The sequence below is a fragment of the Amborella trichopoda genome, chromosome 6 (genome assembly GCF_054954075.1).
Source record: "Amborella trichopoda isolate Santa Cruz 75 chromosome 6, AtrichopodaSantaCruz75HAP2 v2.0, whole genome shotgun sequence".
NCBI lineage: Eukaryota > Viridiplantae > Streptophyta > Magnoliopsida > Amborellales > Amborellaceae > Amborella > Amborella trichopoda.
The window spans coordinates 12,060,046-12,080,997 of record NC_142341.1 but is presented as its reverse complement, the minus strand read 5'-3'; the positions used below and the strand labels follow the sequence as shown (position 1 = coordinate 12,080,997).

The following is a 20,952-nucleotide window of genomic DNA, read 5'->3' as shown; positions in this document are numbered from 1 at the left end:
TCATGAAAAACAGGATTAGCAGCGATATGTAGAGTGGCTTTGTTAACACATAACATGATAATGGGTTGTTATGAGGAATTCGAAGATCATAAAGAAGATACTTTAACCAGGTCAGTGCCATGGATCAATACTCAGCCTTTGCCGAGAACGAGATTTTGTGTTATGTTTTTGAGTTTTCCAAGAAATGGAATTGTCACCTAGGAATGTGCAATATTCACTTGTTGATCGACAGGTCATGGGGCAGCTTGCCCAATTAGAGTCACAGTAACCAATGATGTGGAGCTTGCTTGAGGATGACAAAAGAATCCTGTGATCAAGAGTGGCTTTGAGATAATGAAGCAGCCGAATGGCGGCATCAAGATGTGGCTTTCGTGGTTCTTGCATAAATTGACTCAAGATATGAACACGATAAACAATGTCTGGGCAAGTTATTGTCAAGTATATGAGGTGATCAATGAGTCTTCGATAAGAAGAGGGATCGTCGAGTAAGTCACCATCCTCAGAATTTAACTTGAGGTTTTGTTCTATGGGGAAGGCAGTTGGGCTGGCTCCAAGCATACCCATATCTTGTAGGATTTCCAACATGTGTTTATGCTGGTTTAGAAAAATTCTGTTGAGAGATCTTGCCACTTCTATGCCAAGGAAGTACTTAAAGGGGCCTAGATCCTTGATGTGGAATGGAGACTACAAAAATTGTTTTAGAAGGTTGATGGCAATGGGATCATTTTGTAGATGATGTCATCGACATAGATGACAACATAAACACGGTGTTGGCCATAAGTTTGTGAAGTAGGAAGAATTGGCTTTAGATTGAAGAAAACCAACATCATGAAGTGCAACAGATAGCCTTGAAAACCAATTGCGAGAGGCTTGTTTGAGCCCATCCAAAGAATTTCATAATTTGCACACTCGGTGCTCCCCATGTGGGCCAAAATCGGGTGGAAGTTGCATGTATACTTCCTCCTCTAGGTTACCATGACGGAAAACATTTGTAGCATCAAATTGATGAAGGGACCATTGTTGGATGGAGGCAAGAGCTAACAAGCATCAAACGGTGACCAATTTCGTGACAAGTGCGAAGTCTCATAATAATCAAGACCCTTCATTTGTGGATAGCCCTTTGCTTAAGGCGGGCTTTATAATATTCAATGGAGCCATCTGGGTGATGCTTTATTTTGTAGACCCATTTGCAACCAATGGGTTGTTGGCCCTATGGTAATGATCCATGTTTCGTTCTCTTCAAGGGCGCATATCTTAGCAGCCATAACATCTCACCATTTAGGGGATTTTAAAGCAGTTTTTAAAGATGAGGGTTCTTTAGTGGAAGATAAGGCTACACATATGCTCTTTGAGTAGGAGGTAGTTTGTCATAAGATAAAGCAATGGTCAAAGGATGAGTAGTGCCTGGCCTTGAAGAGGAAGATTGCAAGGGATGGGCAAGAGCGTTGGCCAGGTAGCAATGGTAATCTTGCAAATAAGAAGACGTGTATATTGTGAGAGTGGATCAACATGGTGCAGGTGATTGGGGAGGTGAACGGGGTGGTATAGGTGGGGAAGTCTAGTTTGGAACATCATGTATGGGTGGTGAGCTGTGAAGAGTAGGCGCAATAATATTGGGTTTGGTGGTGATAATAGATTTGGTGGGTAAGTAGTTAGGGATAGGCATGGGGCAATAGGGACAGGCATGGGGCAAACAGTGGATGTCGGTGGTTCATGTAAAGTGATATTGTTGTAAGGAAATATGTGTTCATGAAAATTGTTTTCCTTCGAAGATCATAAATGCGATACCCTTTTTGGCAAAAAGGATCTCCAATGAGGCCAGGGTGAGCCCTAGTATCAAATTTGTGATGTGACGTGTGCATAACACAGACAACCAAACTGACATAGATGCTTATAATCAGGTTTACTGTTAAGGAGGACTTCATGCGGGGATTTACCATATAACAATGGTGTAGGCATTTTATTAATTAAATAGGCTACAGTAACGATGCAATCTCCCCATAATTGAAGGGGTAGATTTGCTATGAACCTTAATGCATGTGCAACCTCGAGAAGATGCTTGTGCTTCCGTTCCACCACCCCATTTTTGTAGGGGTGAGGATGCACTATTATGTTGGTGTACGACGCCATTATTGGTAAAAAATTGTTCATGTCATTGGAAAGAAATTTAGTACCATTGTTAGTTTTAACTGTCTGAATTTGACGTTGATATTGAGTTTTAACCATGGCAAAGAAATTTTGGAGGTGTCTTTGTTTCAGATTTAAACTTCATGAGAAACATGCATGTGCAACGAGTGAAATCATCAATAATGGTGAGAAATAGTGAGCACCAGAGAGTGAAGCAGTTTGGTATCCACCCCATATGTCACAGTGGTTCATGCTAAAGGCATATTTTGTAGTAATGACACTAGAAGTAAATGGTAGTCGGGTTTTCTTTGCCACAGGGCAAATAATGCAAACATTTTTATTCGAATGTGAAATTTGACCAATTACAGTGCCATAAATCAAGAGAAGCAAGGTTGAGCTTTGATTATTGGGAGATATGGTCAACAAAATGTATTGTTTTGTTGTACATATGTGTGGGTTGATCATGTGTGGCATCGACCACGTACAACACTTGTTAGGAGGTGCGAGTTAATTCAAGTAGAAGGACTGAAAAGGGCAAGGGGTAGGCCCACAAGGACATGGTTGGAAGTAGTCCAAAAAAATTTGGGGACTTATGCCCACATTGAGGGTATGACCTTTAATAGAGCAAAATGGCAGACCAGAATTCGTGTAGCCGACCCCAATTAATTGAGAAAAGGCAATAATCATGATGATGATGATGTTGTAAATATGTCCATCCCATAATCAAAGGGATCATGTCTATCCCAAAATCAAAGGGATATGTATCATGTCTATCTCATAATCAAAGGGATCTTGTCTATCTTATAATTAAAGGGATTTGTATCATATTTATCACTCTATCCCATAATCAAAGGGATTTCCTGCACATTGTACTTCTATTTAACTAAGAAATGTCAATGGAAACAAGTACGTTCAAGCACTAATTTTTTAACATGGTATTAGAGCTTATGGGTTGTAGTTGCGTAACCTTTTTCTCTCTCTAAAATTCTTCGCCTTCCTTGACTGCCTATTCTTCATTTCCATTATCCACGACATGGCTAAAACACCAATGGATTCAATTACTGAAACCTTTGAGGCACCTTTCTTTCTCCATGCTTCAGACAATCAAGGAAATGTCATTGTCTCTCAAACCTTGGTAGGTGACAACTATTGTACTTGGTTCAGGGCAAGGAGAATGACTCTCACGGCCAAGAACAAGTTCGGATTTGTAAATGGATCTCTTCCCAAACCTGCGAAATCTGATGCAACCTTCTCTCAATGGGAACGTTGTGATCATATGGTATGTTCTTGGATTCTTAACTCTGTCTATGCTGACATTAGAGATAGTGTGATGTATGCCGAAACTGCCAGTGAAGTTTGGAGCGGTCTTTTAAAATGCAGCCACACCCCGTCGCATATGCGACCGCATAACGCGTTATGTGCTAGCAACCGCATCGCATGAATATGCATTTTGGAGGGATACGCTTGCATATGCGCTACATCTCGCATAGGGCGCATACACGACCAACGAGTGATCTGAAAAAAGGCCCTCGATAATGGGTATTTACTTTTTAAGCCTCGAAAAAGGGAGGAAAGGGTTTTTTTTTTTTTTTTTTGGAAGGGGGGGGGGGGGGGGGTTAGGGGGTTTATTAAACCCCCTAAACTACCAAAAACAGCCACGTTCTTGGCCTTTGCTTCATCAAATCAAAAAAAAAGTGGCGGAAATTTTTTTTTTTTGAAATTCATAGATTTTCGTCTTGGTTGATCTTGGGTTGTTGATTTGTTTATTTTGGATGTTGATTTGAGGCAGCTTTAGCGAAGTTTTGACAGCAAATCGAGGGTTTAAAGGGCCGAGAAGAAAGCGATATTTGCTTCAAGTTTTGAACTCTTTAATCTTCGTAGACTTTTAGTTTGCATTTTGTAACTTCAAAGTTTGTGGTTGCAAATTTGTGATTGTGGTTGTTGAATGCTTTATGAAGCTAGTTTCAAATTTCTACTTTCTACTTTCTAATGTTTTCTATGGTCTATCAGGGGCTAGTGGATACAAAATCTCCAATCATTGATACTTTTGGAGTTAATGAATAAACTAAATACCTATTATTACATAAATCACCTCTAGATTTTTTTTTATGCATTAACCTAGTTTTTTAGATTTCTTAGAATATTTTTATATTTATTGAAAAGATCGGGGTGATGCACTTGCATTTGGACCGCATTGAGCCGCATCAGCCCCCCCAACGCATTGGGCTGCATCTTGCAATTTAAAACACTGGTTTGGAGTGATTTTAATGATCGCTTTTCTCAGAAAAATGTGCCTCACATTTATCAAAGCTCTTGTGACATTGCAATCCGCAACAAGGTTCTTTTTCGATTGCATCTTATTTTACAAAGCTCAAAGCTTATTGGGACGAATTGCAATCTTATAATACCCTTTCCCTTTGTTCTTGTGGTTTGGCCAAGGCCATGGCGGATATCCAATAGTGTGTGAAAGTAATACAACTTTTTTTTTTTTTTTATGTTAACTTTCTCTCAAAAAAAAAAGTAATAAAGTTTTTAATGGGCTTATACGAATTATATGGTGCTCTGAGAAGCCAGGTTTTATCGATCCCCTTCCCACATTCCAGTGTGCATATGCTTTACTTCTTCAAGAAGTAAAAGCAACAAGATTTGCATGTTCAACCGCAGTTTATTGAGGCCTCTATTTTACTCGTTTCAAAGGCCTCATAGGGAGACCGTTCTTCTAATGAAGATGCCACCAAAGGTCGCCCAAAGAAGAAATGCACATATTGTGATAAAGACAACCATACTGTCTCGCGTTGTTGACCATATCTCCTAATAGTCTCAATATCGATAATTGTTTGCAATGGTTATACCCTTATATTATAAGTTGGGATCCATGAAAAATACGGAGTACACTATGGGAAGTAACATGGATGCTCTGGTCGTTGTTGGTTGAAGACCCTGGCCATCTCATTATCTTGACTGTAATCTCGATCGTTTCTTTTATTCAAGTGAAATTGTAATTTTAGTTCTAGGTATTTATTAGCCATTTCTTGTTGATATTATGTGCCATGTACTAATCATCTTTTTCTCTTTTTCCAGTTCACCTCCACCCTGTAGTCAAATCTGCTTCATCTATTTGGTTTACTTTGGGTAATGCCAGAACCCCTATCCCAACTATTTATGGCCTCCCCTCCCCTCCTATTCCAAAAAATGGTAGACATCTTTGGGCAGTGGAGTCTTTGCGTTGCTAAGGAGGGTTGGAAGGAGTGAAATGCAAGTATCTTTCGAATCTCAATCCCTCTCTAACTCTATTACATCCGAGACTTGGTTCTGGGCTCAGGAATTGCTGGTCTATAGTAACCTAGGTCTCTCTACCTTCCTTAGTAACTGGGATAGTCTATTCTCCCTAGGACCACAGGGCCATTTCTTTCATTTAGTACCACGCAGCCCGGACTCTTAGCCATGTCATCAAGGATCAAGTTCAGCCTTTCTGTGTGCACCAAGTAAGAAAACACGTGCATCACACTCGTGCACAGTGCAAGACAAATGGGCTGAGGGCCGTAGCCCACTTTATTCAAGATGTACAGTTACAAAGCATACTTCCATAGATGCGCACCAAGGGCCTGGGCCAGGGGTATATATAGATCCCAAGTTACAACCGACTAAATTCAAATGGTATGCATGTGGTGACTAGCCATTTCACATGGCCTGTTCAAAGGCACTTGGTCCAAGGCACCTGGCAGGTAGGTATGCAGCCGTTGTCTTGGGCGGTTACAAGAGTCATCACTCGGCCAGTTACAACAGTCTGCATGATCAGTCACCACCCTCAAGCCACGTCCTGGGGTGAGGCCACTGGCCATTCAGCATAGGTCAAGTTGTGTAACCATCTCCCCCTTTCTCGCAGCCCATGTCTTTAGCCATGCCTTGCTTAGTTTGAATTTGAATTCAAACTTGGCACCTGCCCAGCCGGGTGCCTCAGTCAGCCACCATCGATTAGTGCCACCATGTGGTGGGGAAGTTCACGCTCCCATGCATCATGATGTGCACTTTCCTTGTCCGCTACACCACCCTCTCAAATATGAATGTAGATATAAAAAACTGGGTGACTACGAGTGGATGCTACTTGCTGCAAAGTAGCATGGATGCCTATTATGAGCATGAGGGGCTAGTTGGCTAGTCGGTGATTGTGTCAAGGAGGCTTCTGGCCGTGCCCTTGACCAGCACACATGCACCAAGTTGGGGTCTTGACACCTGTCCCCTAGACCTCCCAGGATTTGGGCAGTTTGGGTACCCTTTCCTCTTGGTTCCCTCAGACTTTAAACTGGTGGTTGCTCCCTTGGAAACCCTAGCCCCTCGGATTTTGGAGTTACGCTAGTGAATAGTGAAAGAATCATCCTCTTGTTTTGAGGTTCCATTGGCTTCTTTGGCTCTCATACTGTTGAAGCAGCGACTTTTCTAGAAGGTCCATAATGGTCCATCCTGATAGCATCTGAATATGTAACCTCATTATGGAAGGAGACTCTCAAATGTCAAAGCTTAGGCATCTAAGACAGCTCTGCCTCCTTGGAGATTAGTTCATGTCTTGGATAACATCCTTTGTAGGGCCATTCAAGTGACATTCAGACAAATTCCGAGAGAGGCCAACACAACCTTGACAGGCTAGCAAAGGATGGTGCTTTAGCATGGTGTTCTTATCATAGTTTATATCTTGACTTTCCTCTTTTCTCGCTCTCAAAGGCTCTTTTTCCCTTTTTCCTTCTAAGTCTCTAACCCCTTCCCTCTATCTCTAGCTGGTACCTCATACTATCTCTATATTGGTCTCCCGAAATCTAAGGGGTCTTTGTCCTTGCTATCCTCCTCACCCAATACTTTTCAGCTGCCTCACTCTCATCCACTCTATAGAAGTTCTCTTTCCTTTTCTCAGTTCGTTGAGGGTCTCTCTAACTTGCTTCCTCTAATCACACTTTGTTCCTTTTTTCACAATCTCTCCCCTGCATAGTTTGGAAATCTTCCCCACCCTCTAAGGACCCATATCTCTCTGTTACGTTTCTCTCATTCTTTCGTTCCCCCTCCTCTCCATTCTTGCCATCTAAAGCACAAAATAAGAAGTACTATAGAAAAAACTAGGAAGGAAAAAAGCGGAAAAATGGAAAAAAGAGGTAAAAAAGAAAAAATAATAATAATTAAAAAAAAAGAGAAAGAGAGTATGAAACTTTGCTGCCATGTAACAGATGTTGGAGGAATGATGCTTATGCACGTTGCTCCCCCCCACGCCCTTACTTTGGGCGTCCTGTGCAGGAAGATGATTAGGGGACCATTTTTCTCCCTAATTCTAAGTACTTTCCTTGGCGGGTTATGGTGGATCACTAGCTGGGCTGAAATCCCCCATCCCCCATCCCTCAGCCACAAAGTAGTTGTTGTGGCCGAGAGCTTGGCAGGTGTATGTATGCTTTGGCTGACATCCCCCCGTTTTCTTTCTTGTCTCACTACTTCTTTGCTCCCAGACTTCACTCTCTCACACTCGCCAGTCTTTCTTGTTCGTCTGTCCTCTCCTCCAAACATCCCTTATGCTATACTTCTTTTCTGCCATTCTCTGCTTACGTTCCTCTACCCTTTCCTACTCTTTAACCTCTTCTTCTCGCTCAGGGCCTCGTTGCCTTCTGGTTCTCGTGGCTTTCCATTGAACCTTCTCTATCAAAACTGCACTACTCCCCTTCTCCTCTTCCCCTTTAAGTGTGTTGTTTCTTACCTTTTATTTGTCACTGTCATCTATTCTCACTTTCTTCTTCTGAACTATCCTTTTTACCTTTCTCATGCCTCTCTTTCCTATTCTAACTCTTGGCTTCTCATGTAGTGGCTGACAGGCACCTCACTTCTCTTCCCCTTCTCTTTTTGCAATTTTTCCTTAACTCCTCCTCCTCCCCCTTCTTCTCCTCCTTCATCTTCTTCTTCTCTTTCCCTCTACATTCCTTTACTTATTTTCCTCTTTGCATTCCATCTTGATGCTTTGTTACTAATTTTTCGTTGTATAATTACCCCTTAGTTCTATTGCTGCTTTTTGTTTGTACAATCTGAGTATCCGGTCTGTCCTATAATCGCATCTTGTGGGTTTTTTGTAACAATATCGGAACTTAATATAGTCATCTTACTCTCTCTCAAAAATATATATGATATAACATTGGGACGTTTATTTTTGGTTTTGAAATGCATCAATCTTGGTTACCATGTGCTCTGAGTTCAAATTTCTTCGGAAGCTATAAATTCCCAAGAAGGTAGAAACATTTAGCTTTAGTGCGAGGTTTGCTCTTGTAACTGAACACATTTGAATAATTATTTGTTCTTCTCCCTATCCCTCACCAGAGTTCCTGCACTCGGATTTAGCACTTCTAATTTTTCTGATATTCTTGCATATCCTTTCTTTGGACATTGTACTTATTAGCACTTTGTTTCAGCCTTTTATAAGTTACTTATTTTATGAATAACTGTAAATGTTTAACACTTTGAATTGTATGCAGCATAGTGTTTATGTTTGTTTGGATAATCTTTCCCATGCTAGGAGGCATAATGGTCTATGTTATGAATTCGAAATGCCCAATTTATCTAATCTAGTTTTTATAGATAAATCTATCTGAGAATTGATAGTATCGCAAAAGCTTAAATGTATTTGCTTTGATGTCTAGTGTACTTTGTTGACATCTTTAAACTGTTGCACAGGGGAGTATGCGAGTATATATCTGTGATCATGACACATCCCCCCCAGGTTAGTTTCCTACCTTTTTCAAGTGTACTATATGGTGACATGCCTTCCTGGCACTGTTCATGTTGATACTATTATACATTGGTCTATATGCGAAACCTATATCCCACTTTTAAATGATGATGCAAAATTGATGATACTTGAAGGATTAGTATTTTTTGTCAACTGGATAGTTGGTTGGGTTGAATTGGTTAAAAATCAATTACTGGTTTTTCTTATTGAAGAATTTAGTATCATCTTATTGTGAGATGCTCAATACATTTTGCATGAATTGCCAAGGGTTTGCTGGAGTGGACTCCTCCACGCCCATGCATATGACTAAGTTGATTTGTTCAGTAACTTAAGTGACATGGTTGGTTCACTCATGACTTGGATGATTTATCCTCGTACTTAGTTATGGAGGTTTGTGAAACTTTATTAAAAGTAAGAGGAGAAGAAGACAAAGGATGTGTGGAAGAGAAGGAGGTGACCCATAGATGATGTGTGGAAGAGAAGGAGATAAGTTCCATAACTTATTTGGAAACCCATATGCATGAATATACACATTCTAAGGTTACGAACCATTTACTCTTGTACCGTTACATACATGAGAAATATAAGGAGGAACATCACAAAAATAATAAACATAAGTGAAAGGTGGACTAGGTGACCGGGCAAGTCAATACCGATTAAAATTTTTCTACCTTTTTATACATATTGCCACCCGGATCACTTTCAAGTGTCCAAATTGCAATTTTGACTTAATGGCGTAGCCAAGATCTCTCACTTGCATGCCATTAAAAGAAAATTACATTCATCATGTAGAACTGAAAATCACATAAGGAAGCATTAAAAGCAACAAAAACACGAAATGTGAAATACTGTGTACCTTGCCTCAGGTTACCCCTAAGGATTTTGTACACCCCAAACCCGGTCTCCTCCACCGATGGCGCATGAGATCTTGGTTCACAAACGCACTTCACAATTAGGGAAGCCTAGGCAAAAACCGTAAAGAGCATCACATGGCATTTCCTTGATCAAGGCTCAACATATGAGCTTGAGGCAAGGACCTAGGGCTAGGACTTGTGTGTCTTGGGCGTGCCACCCCTTAGGGTTAACTCTTTCCTAAACTCTAATTTGGATGAGAGAAGAAGAGAGAGAAGGCTTGAGTGAGGCGTGCCCCCTTTGGTTGTTTAGAGAGAGAGAGAGAGAGAGAGAGAGAGAGATGTGAAATAGAACCCCCATAGCTAGTATTTATATACAAGAGGCTAGGGTTTCTAGGGTTAGGGTTTTGCCATCGTTATGAGGTTTAGTCTTGACTTTTGATCTTGGAGACCTATGGGATGAAGAGATCTCAACCATTCATTCCCTAAATAAGCCATCATGATTAAAAGAATGATATAGAACCTTATCCCTCAGTTTCTATAACTCCATTCCCATCAAATATTTTGTGAAGAGAAAGTAATCAATCAATCAAAATTAATTTCTTACACATTCCTATTTTGAAATCAATCCGAATCTCTATACAAAAAGGTTTTCTAAAATATCAAGTCAACATATGGCATAATTGCCATCTTTCAATTTAGGAAACTATGGACGAGGTGGGCGGCCATTTGGGCCTCACATCCCCACAATATGGTGTGCCCAATGAGCCCAATGGGCCCCCAATAATTTTCAGATAATAAAATAATTTTTATAAAACCTCCAAATATTTTATTTTTCTTTTTGATTAAAATAAATCCAAGAAATTGATTTTTCTTTGTTTAAAAAAAAATCATATTTCAATAAAATAAAATACCTAGAGAGGTCTAAAATTTCATTTTAATTATCTGAAAAATAATTAAAACATATCTAAAAAATTTTGATGGGAATTGGATACATAGAGTTAGCATTAAGACAAAAACATTGAGGACTCCATCCTCTCTAGAGACCGCATCTCACTGCACCTTTTCAAAATGACCTAACTGATCCCATGACCCACAACCCATCGTAGGGGTTCGTGATTAGACCATCAAAGTCAGCCAATAAGTGGAGAAGATACGATCCTTGACCATGGATTATAGGTCCCTCATTGAGGACAAGTCCATGCCCATTTAAGCAGTTTGCTCCATGGGTTCTTCCAACAAAGTCCAGTGTTGCAGGGAGTCATCTCTTCTACACATGTACACGTCACACACCCTTATCCAAAAGGTTGCTTCCCGGACGACTATCTAGTGTACATGTCGTGTGATGGTATTGATGAGGATTTAGGCCCTTGTCCTCTCAGGCCACATCCATCACACATAGGGGTCAAATCCATGTTCCCTGACCAACTGTCATGGGCACATCTCCGACCTCATCTAGGGATAACCCCACATTGAAACCCTTATTGGTTGTGCTTACATGATGCCCATGACTACGGGTTTTGGACTTCACATTGAGTCATAGCTAGTCAAAACTCATGTGAGTCTATGGCATTGGTAATGCCCTACAGTCCAAGCTGGACCATACTCCCATTGGAGTCAATTCATTATATATTTTCATTACATGCTCTCATAAGGCCTTTAAATGGCCACAAAAACCCAACAATAAGAATAGCAAATATTACAAGAATGCTCCAATACTAGGACAAAACATCTCATAGTGCTAATGCCCCCTCGCTAATTCTGTTGTGGTTTGAACCATGGACAGTTTGGCTGTTTGGCTTTAAGAAACCATATTGATTCCTAGTGAGCACCTTGGTCAAAATATCCACAACTTGATTACAGTACTGCTGAATCTCGCCACAATTTCTTGATCATCACTCTTTTTCTCTTATGAAGTGCCGATTAATTTCGATGACTTAGTCTTCCTATGATGGACTGGATTGAGATAAATTGAAATGGTGCTTCAGTTGTCACAATTTACTAGTGATAGAGATGTTTTGACCAAGGTCTGCCAACAGATCCTGAGTCCAAGATGCTTTAGCATAGATCAGTATTCTTCTGTGCTTGACCTAACCACGGTTCTTTGTTTTCTGCTACTCCGTGAAACTAGATTTTGTCCCAAAAAGACACAGTAAGTAGATATGGAGTGAAGAAATGCTGGATGTTTGGCCCAATCAGCATAGGAGTAGGCAACAATCTTAAGAGGATTGGAAAAAGTATCTCCTCGAGAGTATAGTAGTACGTCACCAGTTCATGCATTTCACTGCTTCAAAATGAGTAAAGTATGGGGCATGCATAAATTGGGAGATCTAGTTCATTGAAAAAGCAGTGTTTGGTTGCATGAATATTAGGTATTGGAGTGCTGCAACAATGTTATGGTCTTATTAGGGATCAGAGACAATTTTACGTTCTTCTGCTTGAAGAATAGGTGCAGAGGTCATTATGGGCTTGCAGTCTTTCATGCCACTGCAAGAAAGTAAATCTAAGGGGTACTTATGCTGTTAGAGAATGATTGTAGTCGTAGTTCTGTCCACTTTGATGCTAAGAAAAGACTTCAGCCAACACAAATCTTTCATGTGGAATTTGGCATTTCAGAGTTCCTTTATGGTTTGAAGATGGCCACACAAGCCTTCGGTAGTAATAATATTATCTTGTATTGACACAAATCTTTCATGTGGAATTTGGCATTTCAGAGTTCCTTTATGGCTTGAAGATGGCCACACAAGCCTTCGGTAATAACAATATTATCTTGTATTGACATAAAGTAGTAAGATCATGATCGCATGTGGGCCAGTACAGATGAACAATGAGTAATCGACTTGACTGTGCTTCAAACTACAAGAGGTTATGTCTTTGTGAAAGTTCTCAAAGCATGCTCATTGCACCTAGTTTAAGTCCATAAATTGCCTTGGTGAGTCAGCATACTTTGGGTTTCTTGTCTCCTATGTTGTACATAGGTGACTGTTCCATATTGACCTCTTCCTTTAGATCACTATGAAGAAAGTCATTTTTAAGATTGTGCTGCTGAAGATCCCAACCATAAGTGAGGGCTAAGGAGAGGACAATTTGAATGGTGCCCAATCTTGTGAAGGCGTTAAATGTTGCATCATAGTGCAAGCTTTCTTCTTGAGCATATCCCTTTGCTACAGAGCGAGCTTTGAAATGTTCAATGCTACCACCAGCCTTGTACTTAATTTTATAAACCCATTTATAGCTTGCTACATTCTTATCGGATGGTCTATGTACAATCTTCTCTGGCATTCATGTAGCACTTTGATCTGTTCATTCATCGCTTCGATCCAATGATAATTCCTTCATGTGAATTTAAAACTACAAGAGTTTGGCATGTTTTTGTATCTGTTAAGAAGGTTTGGTGCTGAACTGAGAAAGTGTCATAGCTGACCCCCTTATTTAGTGGATGTCGTGCATGCATAGATTCGCAAACAAAGACAGGTGCCAAAGTGGAAGAAGACTGAGAAGGGCTGAGTAGGGAATCAGGAGCGCTGATATGCGATGACTGGATCAGCCCAGCAAATGGGTACAATGCTGCTGTTATTGGTGGTGCCACGTTGTCACCTGCATTACTTGTGATTCTTTTCTTAGCATCATCAACCACTCCATCATGGCTACTATTATTGGAGGTAGTTGCTGTCAAGTCCGATACCAGAGTATGTACAACTCGAGGAGTAGCTGCTGCATGACTGTCCTTTAGAAGTCAACAAAGGTTGCACGGCAATAGTCATCGATTGTTGCAAAGAAGAACTAGCTTTCTGAGTGGAAATTTTAGCAGCTTGATTGCCATGATCAGCTGGTCCAATCGGCATAAGAAACTGCCCCTCATGAAAATGACATGTCTAAAGATTTAAATACGCCAATTTTGGGATTAAAACATCGATTCTCGTTATAATCCACGGTGTAGTCCACAAACTGGCATGCATCAGCCCATGACGAAAATGTAGTTTGCAATGTCCTGTCTACATGAAATAGCGAATGCAACCAAAGGTTCTCAAGAAAGTATAATCTGGATGAAGTCCATAGAGAACATAATGAGGCAACAGTCCACCAAGCACCTTACTGGCAGCGGATTTATAAGATAAATGACTGTATGAGATGCTTCACTCCAAAGATCGATAGCGACTCCGCTCATATGCATTATGATGAGCGCAATTTTGCTATATGACAGTGCTTGTACTTGGTTATTACTTTTTGCTCTGGCATGTGGGCAAGACTTTTGATGAGGTTGTAAGGATCGGGACTTTTCCGGGGTAATTTTAGTGCGCCGGCGAGGCGATGGCGCAGATGGATATTGCGCCGTTGAGTGCGGATGGATATTGTGCTGTTGAGCGCGGATGGATGTTGTGCCGTTGAGCGCAGATGGATGACCGTGCTGGTGAGCACGAATGGCTGGATGCGTGTTGAGAGCGCGGATACATGAGCACGCCGCTGGGTGCGGGTGGTGTATGGTGGTCTAGGGGTGCTTCTTCTCTCTCATGCTTGCTTTCTCTCTCCATGCATGAGTGCCATGTGGCACATGCATGCTTCCATCCCATCATCATGTCTCCCATAATTGCTCCCTCTCTCTCCTCATCCATGCCCACTTGTGTGCCATGTGGCAATTGCATGTTGCCACCATCCATGCTTATTTATAACCCCTTCTTACCCATCACATTTTCTCTCTCTCTCCTCACTGCCCTCTTCCACCCACGTTCTCCTTCTCCTCCCTTGAGCCTTTGAAACCTCTCCAAGCCTTATTCCTTGAGCTTGAACCCAATCCTTGTTGGCATTTGAGGTGAAGCGGATGGAACCCTTTGGAGTTTCTATTGGTGCAGGTAATTGGATCTAGTTATGTCTTCTTGCTTATGTTAATGCATGTTTCCTTACCTAATCAAAGTATGAAACTCAATTATGAATATGGTTGTGAATGTGAGTGCGGGTGCATGCTATTGAAATTCCTGTAAAATGTGTTCTGATTTCCAGAAATGTGGCATCTGTTTGAGAGATCATTTGAGTATCTTAAATATCTCCTTAGATCATGAAATTTGGTGGGAAAGTAGCCCATTAAATCTATTTTATCATGGAAAAGACCCCTTGTTGATATCTCATTTGATTTGGTAGTTATTAACCATTTACGGAAGCATGCTAGATTTATGAAATAAAATTTCAGGGATTTAATGTGTTTTTGTGTGGAGCATTTTACTGACCAAAACATATTAGAATGAGATCAAACCACTTCTAAATGATAGATAGACGAATCTATTTTGAAAATGGTTTTGGAATCATGATGAAATTCCTTGTGATTTGAAAGTTATGACCGTTTTTCTATGAGGGTGTCACCCTGGATTTTCTTATGTGAAAACAAGGACTTCCTTTAAGAACATCAAACAGTTTGGCGATATAGTTCACTTTGTATTGGAACTATGTTTTGTTGTTGGGCTTTAGTGCCTTGGACTCTTTTGTAATATTTTGGAGCTATTATATGTAGTTTGAGACTTGTTTGTCCGGCCTTTTGTGGTTATGTGGTTGACTTTGATTCCTTCTTTTTAAAGCGTTGAGCGCACTCCCACCTGAGTGGCCTTCGCTACTTGTGGTTGCGATCCCACACCCTATTGTCCTCCGACAGGCCCGGCGAGTACGGTAGGGGTCGGGGTCGGGGTCGTGATAAGAGGTATTCCATTATGCAAGAGGAACTTGATGAACTCTTCGCATATATTCAACTCCGGCCGTCTACATGGCTTTAAAAGCGGTCCTTGTGGCTCGACAATCACTCTCCTTCAATATGCCAATGATACTCTCATAGTTTGTGGGGCCAGTCGGCAGGAAGTAGACAACCTCCTCATCTTTCTTAAGCGCTGCGAGTTTGCCATGGGTTTCAACGTTAACCTTGAAAAATCCAAATTGATTGGTGTAGCTTTGGATCCCCAAGCTACTCAGGAGTTCACAAATAGTTGGGGTTGCCAGGCAGAATCCCTGCCGTCAAGTTATTTAGGCCTGCGTCTTTGCATTGGCAAGCCGAAGAAAAGATTGTAGTCCCACATCATTGATAAGGTAGACTGTAGGCTAGCTGGCTGGAAAGCCGCTTCTTATCCCCTGCAGGTAGGCTTATTCTCATTAAGGCTACCTTTGCAAACGTTTTGGTGTACCAAATGTCGCTTTTTCACATGCTGGCTGCTGGGACCCTTCACCTTGAGCAACCTCATGCAAAGATTTATTTGGTCGGGTGACTCTTCAACTCTCAAGTTTCATCTTGTCTCGTGGGACAAACTATGCTCGCAAAAGCGCTTAGGTGGACTCGGCATCCAGAACCTAAGGAAACATAATGTAGCCATGCTTGGTAAATGGTGGTGGCGCCTTGCTACACAAGGAGATCAACTTTGGATGTAGACCCTTCGGCACAAATATCGCCTGCCTGATTGCAGGGCCAACAACAGATCGTTGGGGGTGTGGAAATCCATTTTCTCATCCCACAACCTCTTCAAAAACCTCATTTGAGTCCATCCTAACGGTGGGCTAGAATTAAGTTTTGGTCCGACCTTTGGATTGGCCATACCCCTTTGAAAGATCTTTACCCTTCCCTTTCTAGCCTGGCCCGTGACCAAGTGGCTTTTTGTGGCTGATGTAATGATTATATCAGGGCCTTCTAGAACCTGGAACCCAACTTTTAGAAGAGCTCCCAATGACCTTGAAATAGTAGAATTTGCTAGCCCGGCTTCCACCCTCCATTATACTTTCCTTTCTCAGTAGGGTACTGACGGTATTATCTGGACCCCAAGCCCTTTTGGGGTCTTCACGGTCTCATCCTTTGACCATACACTTATTCAACCGCCTACTTTGCCCCTAGCGCCCACTTCCATTGCAGTCCAAGCTTGGTCCTCCATTGCCCTACTAAGAATCCAAGTGTTCAACTGGTAGGCCCCTCTGAAGAGGTCCTTACTGTTGACCAGCTACAAACAAGGGGTCTGCCCATCCCAAATAGGTGCGTGATGTGTTTTGAAGATGAAGAGAGTGATGCCCACTTGTTGAGTATTCTTATCTGTCATTTTTGACCAAAAAAGTAGTCTTATTTGTCATTTTTTACCAACAAACTATCCTTATCTGTCATTTTTTACCTTCATTGGGTCATTTTTTACCTTCATTGGGACTGGCTTTTTCAGTTTGGACCTATTGAGCCTGCTGGTCTAGGCATTAATCCCATATTGTCCTATTCTATGCCGGTTTGATAGATCCCTTGATACGATACTCTCGACCAATAGGTACGGGCATCGCTTCCAGGGTTTCGAGTCAGATACATGAGAATTTGAGGGGACAATAAAATCATCAAGAAACAAAGCCAAACCCAAGCACCATTCGAAGAAACCTAGGGTTTATTCTCCATACCCCAAGCTAGGGTTCTAAGAACCTAAGATTTTTTTTTCTCAATTTCTAAAAGTCATGTGAAATATGACCCCCTCAATGCCCCACACACCTCTTAATTTAGTGTTCCAAGTACAAAAAGTGTCTAAACAAATAATGCATTGACCCATATATACCAACGTAACTTATAATTTGTTATGACAGTTTTACCCTTGTTAACATTACTCGTGAGCAATACTGGTGAATAGCACCTATGAATATTACTCATGAAATAAATAAAAAATATAAAATCCTATAATTCTTGAAATAACTAAAACCCTTAGAAATAAGCCTTAAAACTAAAACTATAATATACATCCTTTGAAATTGAATAAAAATAAAAAATAAAAAATAAGGATAATTTGCTCTGCATCATTCTCCCCTGGTTGGAGAAAACTTGTCCTTGAGTTTGGAAGTGTGCTAAGATGAATTCAACATCAAAACCACCTTCTTCAACCCTTTTTTTTTGTTGTATTAAATATTATTTGTGGTAAAAAGAATTCCTTAAGAAACGGATCCGATATGCATATTAAGGAGTCGATGCAAATTTATTAAATTTGGCTATTTGTGAACTCCCATTGGAAATCATGTAGGATACTCCAAACTCAATTTTTTGGCCTTTAGAGGTTTTCTCGACATCTATTTCATCACTTTATGAAATCAGGGACATTATTTGTGGTTGAGTCGACCACACTTCCACTGCGATACTTTGATTCCAATGCTCTAAATTTGTTGACCGCTCCACCTCTTCAAAAGTGATAAGATCTTCAAAGGCCATGATTTTGATTAGTGCTCCTGTTGCCTTCTCTCCATATTCTTCACCCTCTTTCAAAATATCTTCACAATCATCTTAATCTTTTTCATAGATTGGACCTTCTAAGAAATCTTGTTGTTCATCTGAGTATAAATCGAAGATTGGTGGTGAATCCCAATCTATTAGTTGTTGACTTTTCATGCAATCTGTGTCAAAATAAAAAATCTTGTCATTCAAATCGAAAACGCAAGAGTGATGCACCCCACGTCTAGGTCTTTGGTTGCTATCCTCATCACTCGATTCCACACACGGAGCGCGAAAGTGAAAAGGCTTGTACTCGAGATCCTCTTGGGGATAAAGATCATTGTCTTGCCCATCATTGAGACTCGCGAACTGCTGCATCAGCTACTGAACTTGCCTTTCAAGTTCCTCAATTCTCTAATATCTGGGATCATAGAGCGGATCTACGAAACCCTCCCTTGTCTAGGCCCTTCTTGCTGCCATGGGATCGCCGAAATCACAACCTTAGGTAGCTGATCAACAAAAACCTACTGAAATCAATATGATTTAGGATTTGTTGTTGATTTAGGGCACAAAAATCGACGCTACAGTATCGTACTATAATAATTTGCTACAGTGCTATGCTACAGTTTTTGCTATAGTACCACACTTACTGATTGTCGGGCTTTGATACCAATTTGATGCAGGAGAATTTGAGGGAACAGTAAAATCAGCAAGAAACAAAGCCAAATATAAGCACTAGAAAGCTAAGGTTTATTCTCCATACCCCAAGTTAGGGTCCCAAAAGCCTAAGCTTTTTTTTTTTTTTCAATTTCTAAAAGTCATGTGGAATATGACCCTGTCAAGGCCCCACACACCTCTTATGTCTTATAATTTACTGTTCCAAGTACAAAAAGTGTCCAAACAAAAATACATTGACCCATATATTCTATCGTAACTTAAAACTCGTAATGACAATTCTACCCTTGTGAATAGTACCCCGTGAACAGTACTTGTAAATAGTTCTCATGGAATAAATAAAATATATATAAAACTATAGAATTCCTAAAAAAACTAAAAAACCCTAGAAATAAATCCTAAAACTAAAACTATAATATACATCTTTGGAAATTAAATAAAAATAAAAAATAAGGATAATTTGCCCTCCATCAGATTCCAAATAGGCACGTCTAGTCCAATGCGGTCTTGGTGATGTTGGGTGAAACACAACTGGCTCGTTTGGAGCCTAGAATTGTTGGGTGTGTGTTTTTGTATCACATTTTAATGATTTTTTTTATTTGCTCTTCTTTCCACTTGGAATTCTTTTTTTGTCTTGTCTGGTACTTTTAAATCTAATTATGGGCTTGCGTTTAGAATGGATACGTATTGTTATTGTTAATGTGAAAATATTACATGTTGAGTTCTTTTTCCAGAGGAGCAATTGATAAAGACGAACCAGACAAACATATTGATCAGATCTCTAACACTCAAGAAACAAAAAGGTGAGAGCAAAGTGAAGGACACGAAAGGCAAGGGGGGCACTGACAATGCCAAAGGGAAAAGGTACACCACCTAACTTTGTTGGTTCAATTGGATATATGGTATACACTTAATATATGTGACTCTTCAGTTGCAAGTTGTGATGATCCAGAGATCTGATTTCTTGTGTAATATATTGAAGGTGAAAACTAACAATTTATTCATTGTTTTAGCTGTTGTTGTATTTTGTGCTGCTGTAACTTTAGCTACTGTATGGCACTGAACCTGGTAAAGCAAAGCTCTTGTAGTTTTCCAATGTGGGGACTCAAATGTTGGGCAATTTAGCAATACCCGTAACAATTCTGCACATCCAAGCCAGCATTCACTGTATGGGAAGCTCTAGTGGCTGCCAAACTTTTACTGAGCATGTATCAGCTGCCCATAGTTTAACCCCATTTAGATCACGACTCATAGTTGAGGGAACCTTGGGGGTAAGGCCATAGTCCCACCTTAGGAACTCTCTCCCACAGTTCCTCAAAGGGATCTTAGAGGGAGCTGGGTTTAGAGAAATAGGGATCTCGCTCCTTATAAAATGGGATCTCGGTTTACATGCTTGTGGGATACTTCCAAGGAGAGGAGCGATACTTTTAATTTGAACTACTTCTCCTCTCCTTGGTATTATAGATCTATTTATGTAGAATATGTCAATTTTGTGGTGCACATCATATCGTGGTATGCTGGAATTATGGTATTAAAAAACTACAGTCTAATAAATGTATGATGTTATTGAACTGTATTATTGTAGTAATTGAAGTCCAATAACTATGGCATTGGTAATAGGCTAAGATTTATGATGATGGATCGAGCAGATATTGGCCTGATCCGAATTGTATCATATATTGTTAAATGATCATGTTTTTGTATAGTTGAGCTTAGATCCCTTCAAGTCAAAACCTCGATCCCAATGACATGCGATCTTGCTCCGAGGTATCCTAGGATCTACGTCCTTAACTTGTTGAATGTACAAACATTGATCCTAACCTGAGGGAGCTTCCACTATTATGGTGGTTCTGTGTTCCGCAAACCGATCCCGCTCGCGAACCCACCTCTGCCTCCAACAACTATGTCAAGACCTATTGGTTGAATCCTTATGAATGTAGGTGTGAAATCATTGCCTTCCATATTTTTGATGTGGACCTTTGTCTCCCAAAATGGCTTGTCATGAGTGAGGGTAAAACTGGACTGTGGTTAGAAAGCATGTACACTTTTTTTAGGAAAAGAAAAATTTATAGCCTCAAGGGAGTGAGAAAAAAAGTTACCATTTATGGGGGTTACTCTTAGAGCCGAACAGGGAGATGTTTTTTTTGAGAGAGATCGAACAAACAGATATTTGAGGGGAATTTCTCTAGACAGGGTGCTGCAAGAAATCAATCAAGAGATATGATCTTTTTGCCCTTATTAAAAAGGAATTTAGAGATTTGCTGATGGACTTGATGAGAAAAAGACAAAAGGTCGAGTGTGCCGGACAACCCCATTCATGCTTTTGGGTGGCATCCCTCTTGGTGTACTTAAACTCAACT

General features: G+C 40.5%; 1 protein-coding gene across 2 annotated transcripts in view; it reads left to right on the top strand.

The window, feature by feature from the left end:
* LOC18438132 (SAP domain-containing protein) overlaps positions 1-20,952 on the top strand; it is a 41,135-nt gene that overhangs the window by 2,926 nt on the left and 17,257 nt on the right. The window contains exons 2-3 of one of the 2 annotated variants that reach the window (XM_011626607.3): positions 8,824-8,869; positions 19,327-19,456. In XM_011626607.3, coding sequence (XP_011624909.1) covers positions 8,824-8,869; positions 19,327-19,456 — 176 coding nt within the window. Of the gene's footprint in view, positions 1-8,823; positions 8,870-13,165; positions 14,580-19,326; positions 19,457-20,952 lie in introns of those variants that run through there. The other variant, XM_088868629.1, reaches the window with a different exon arrangement.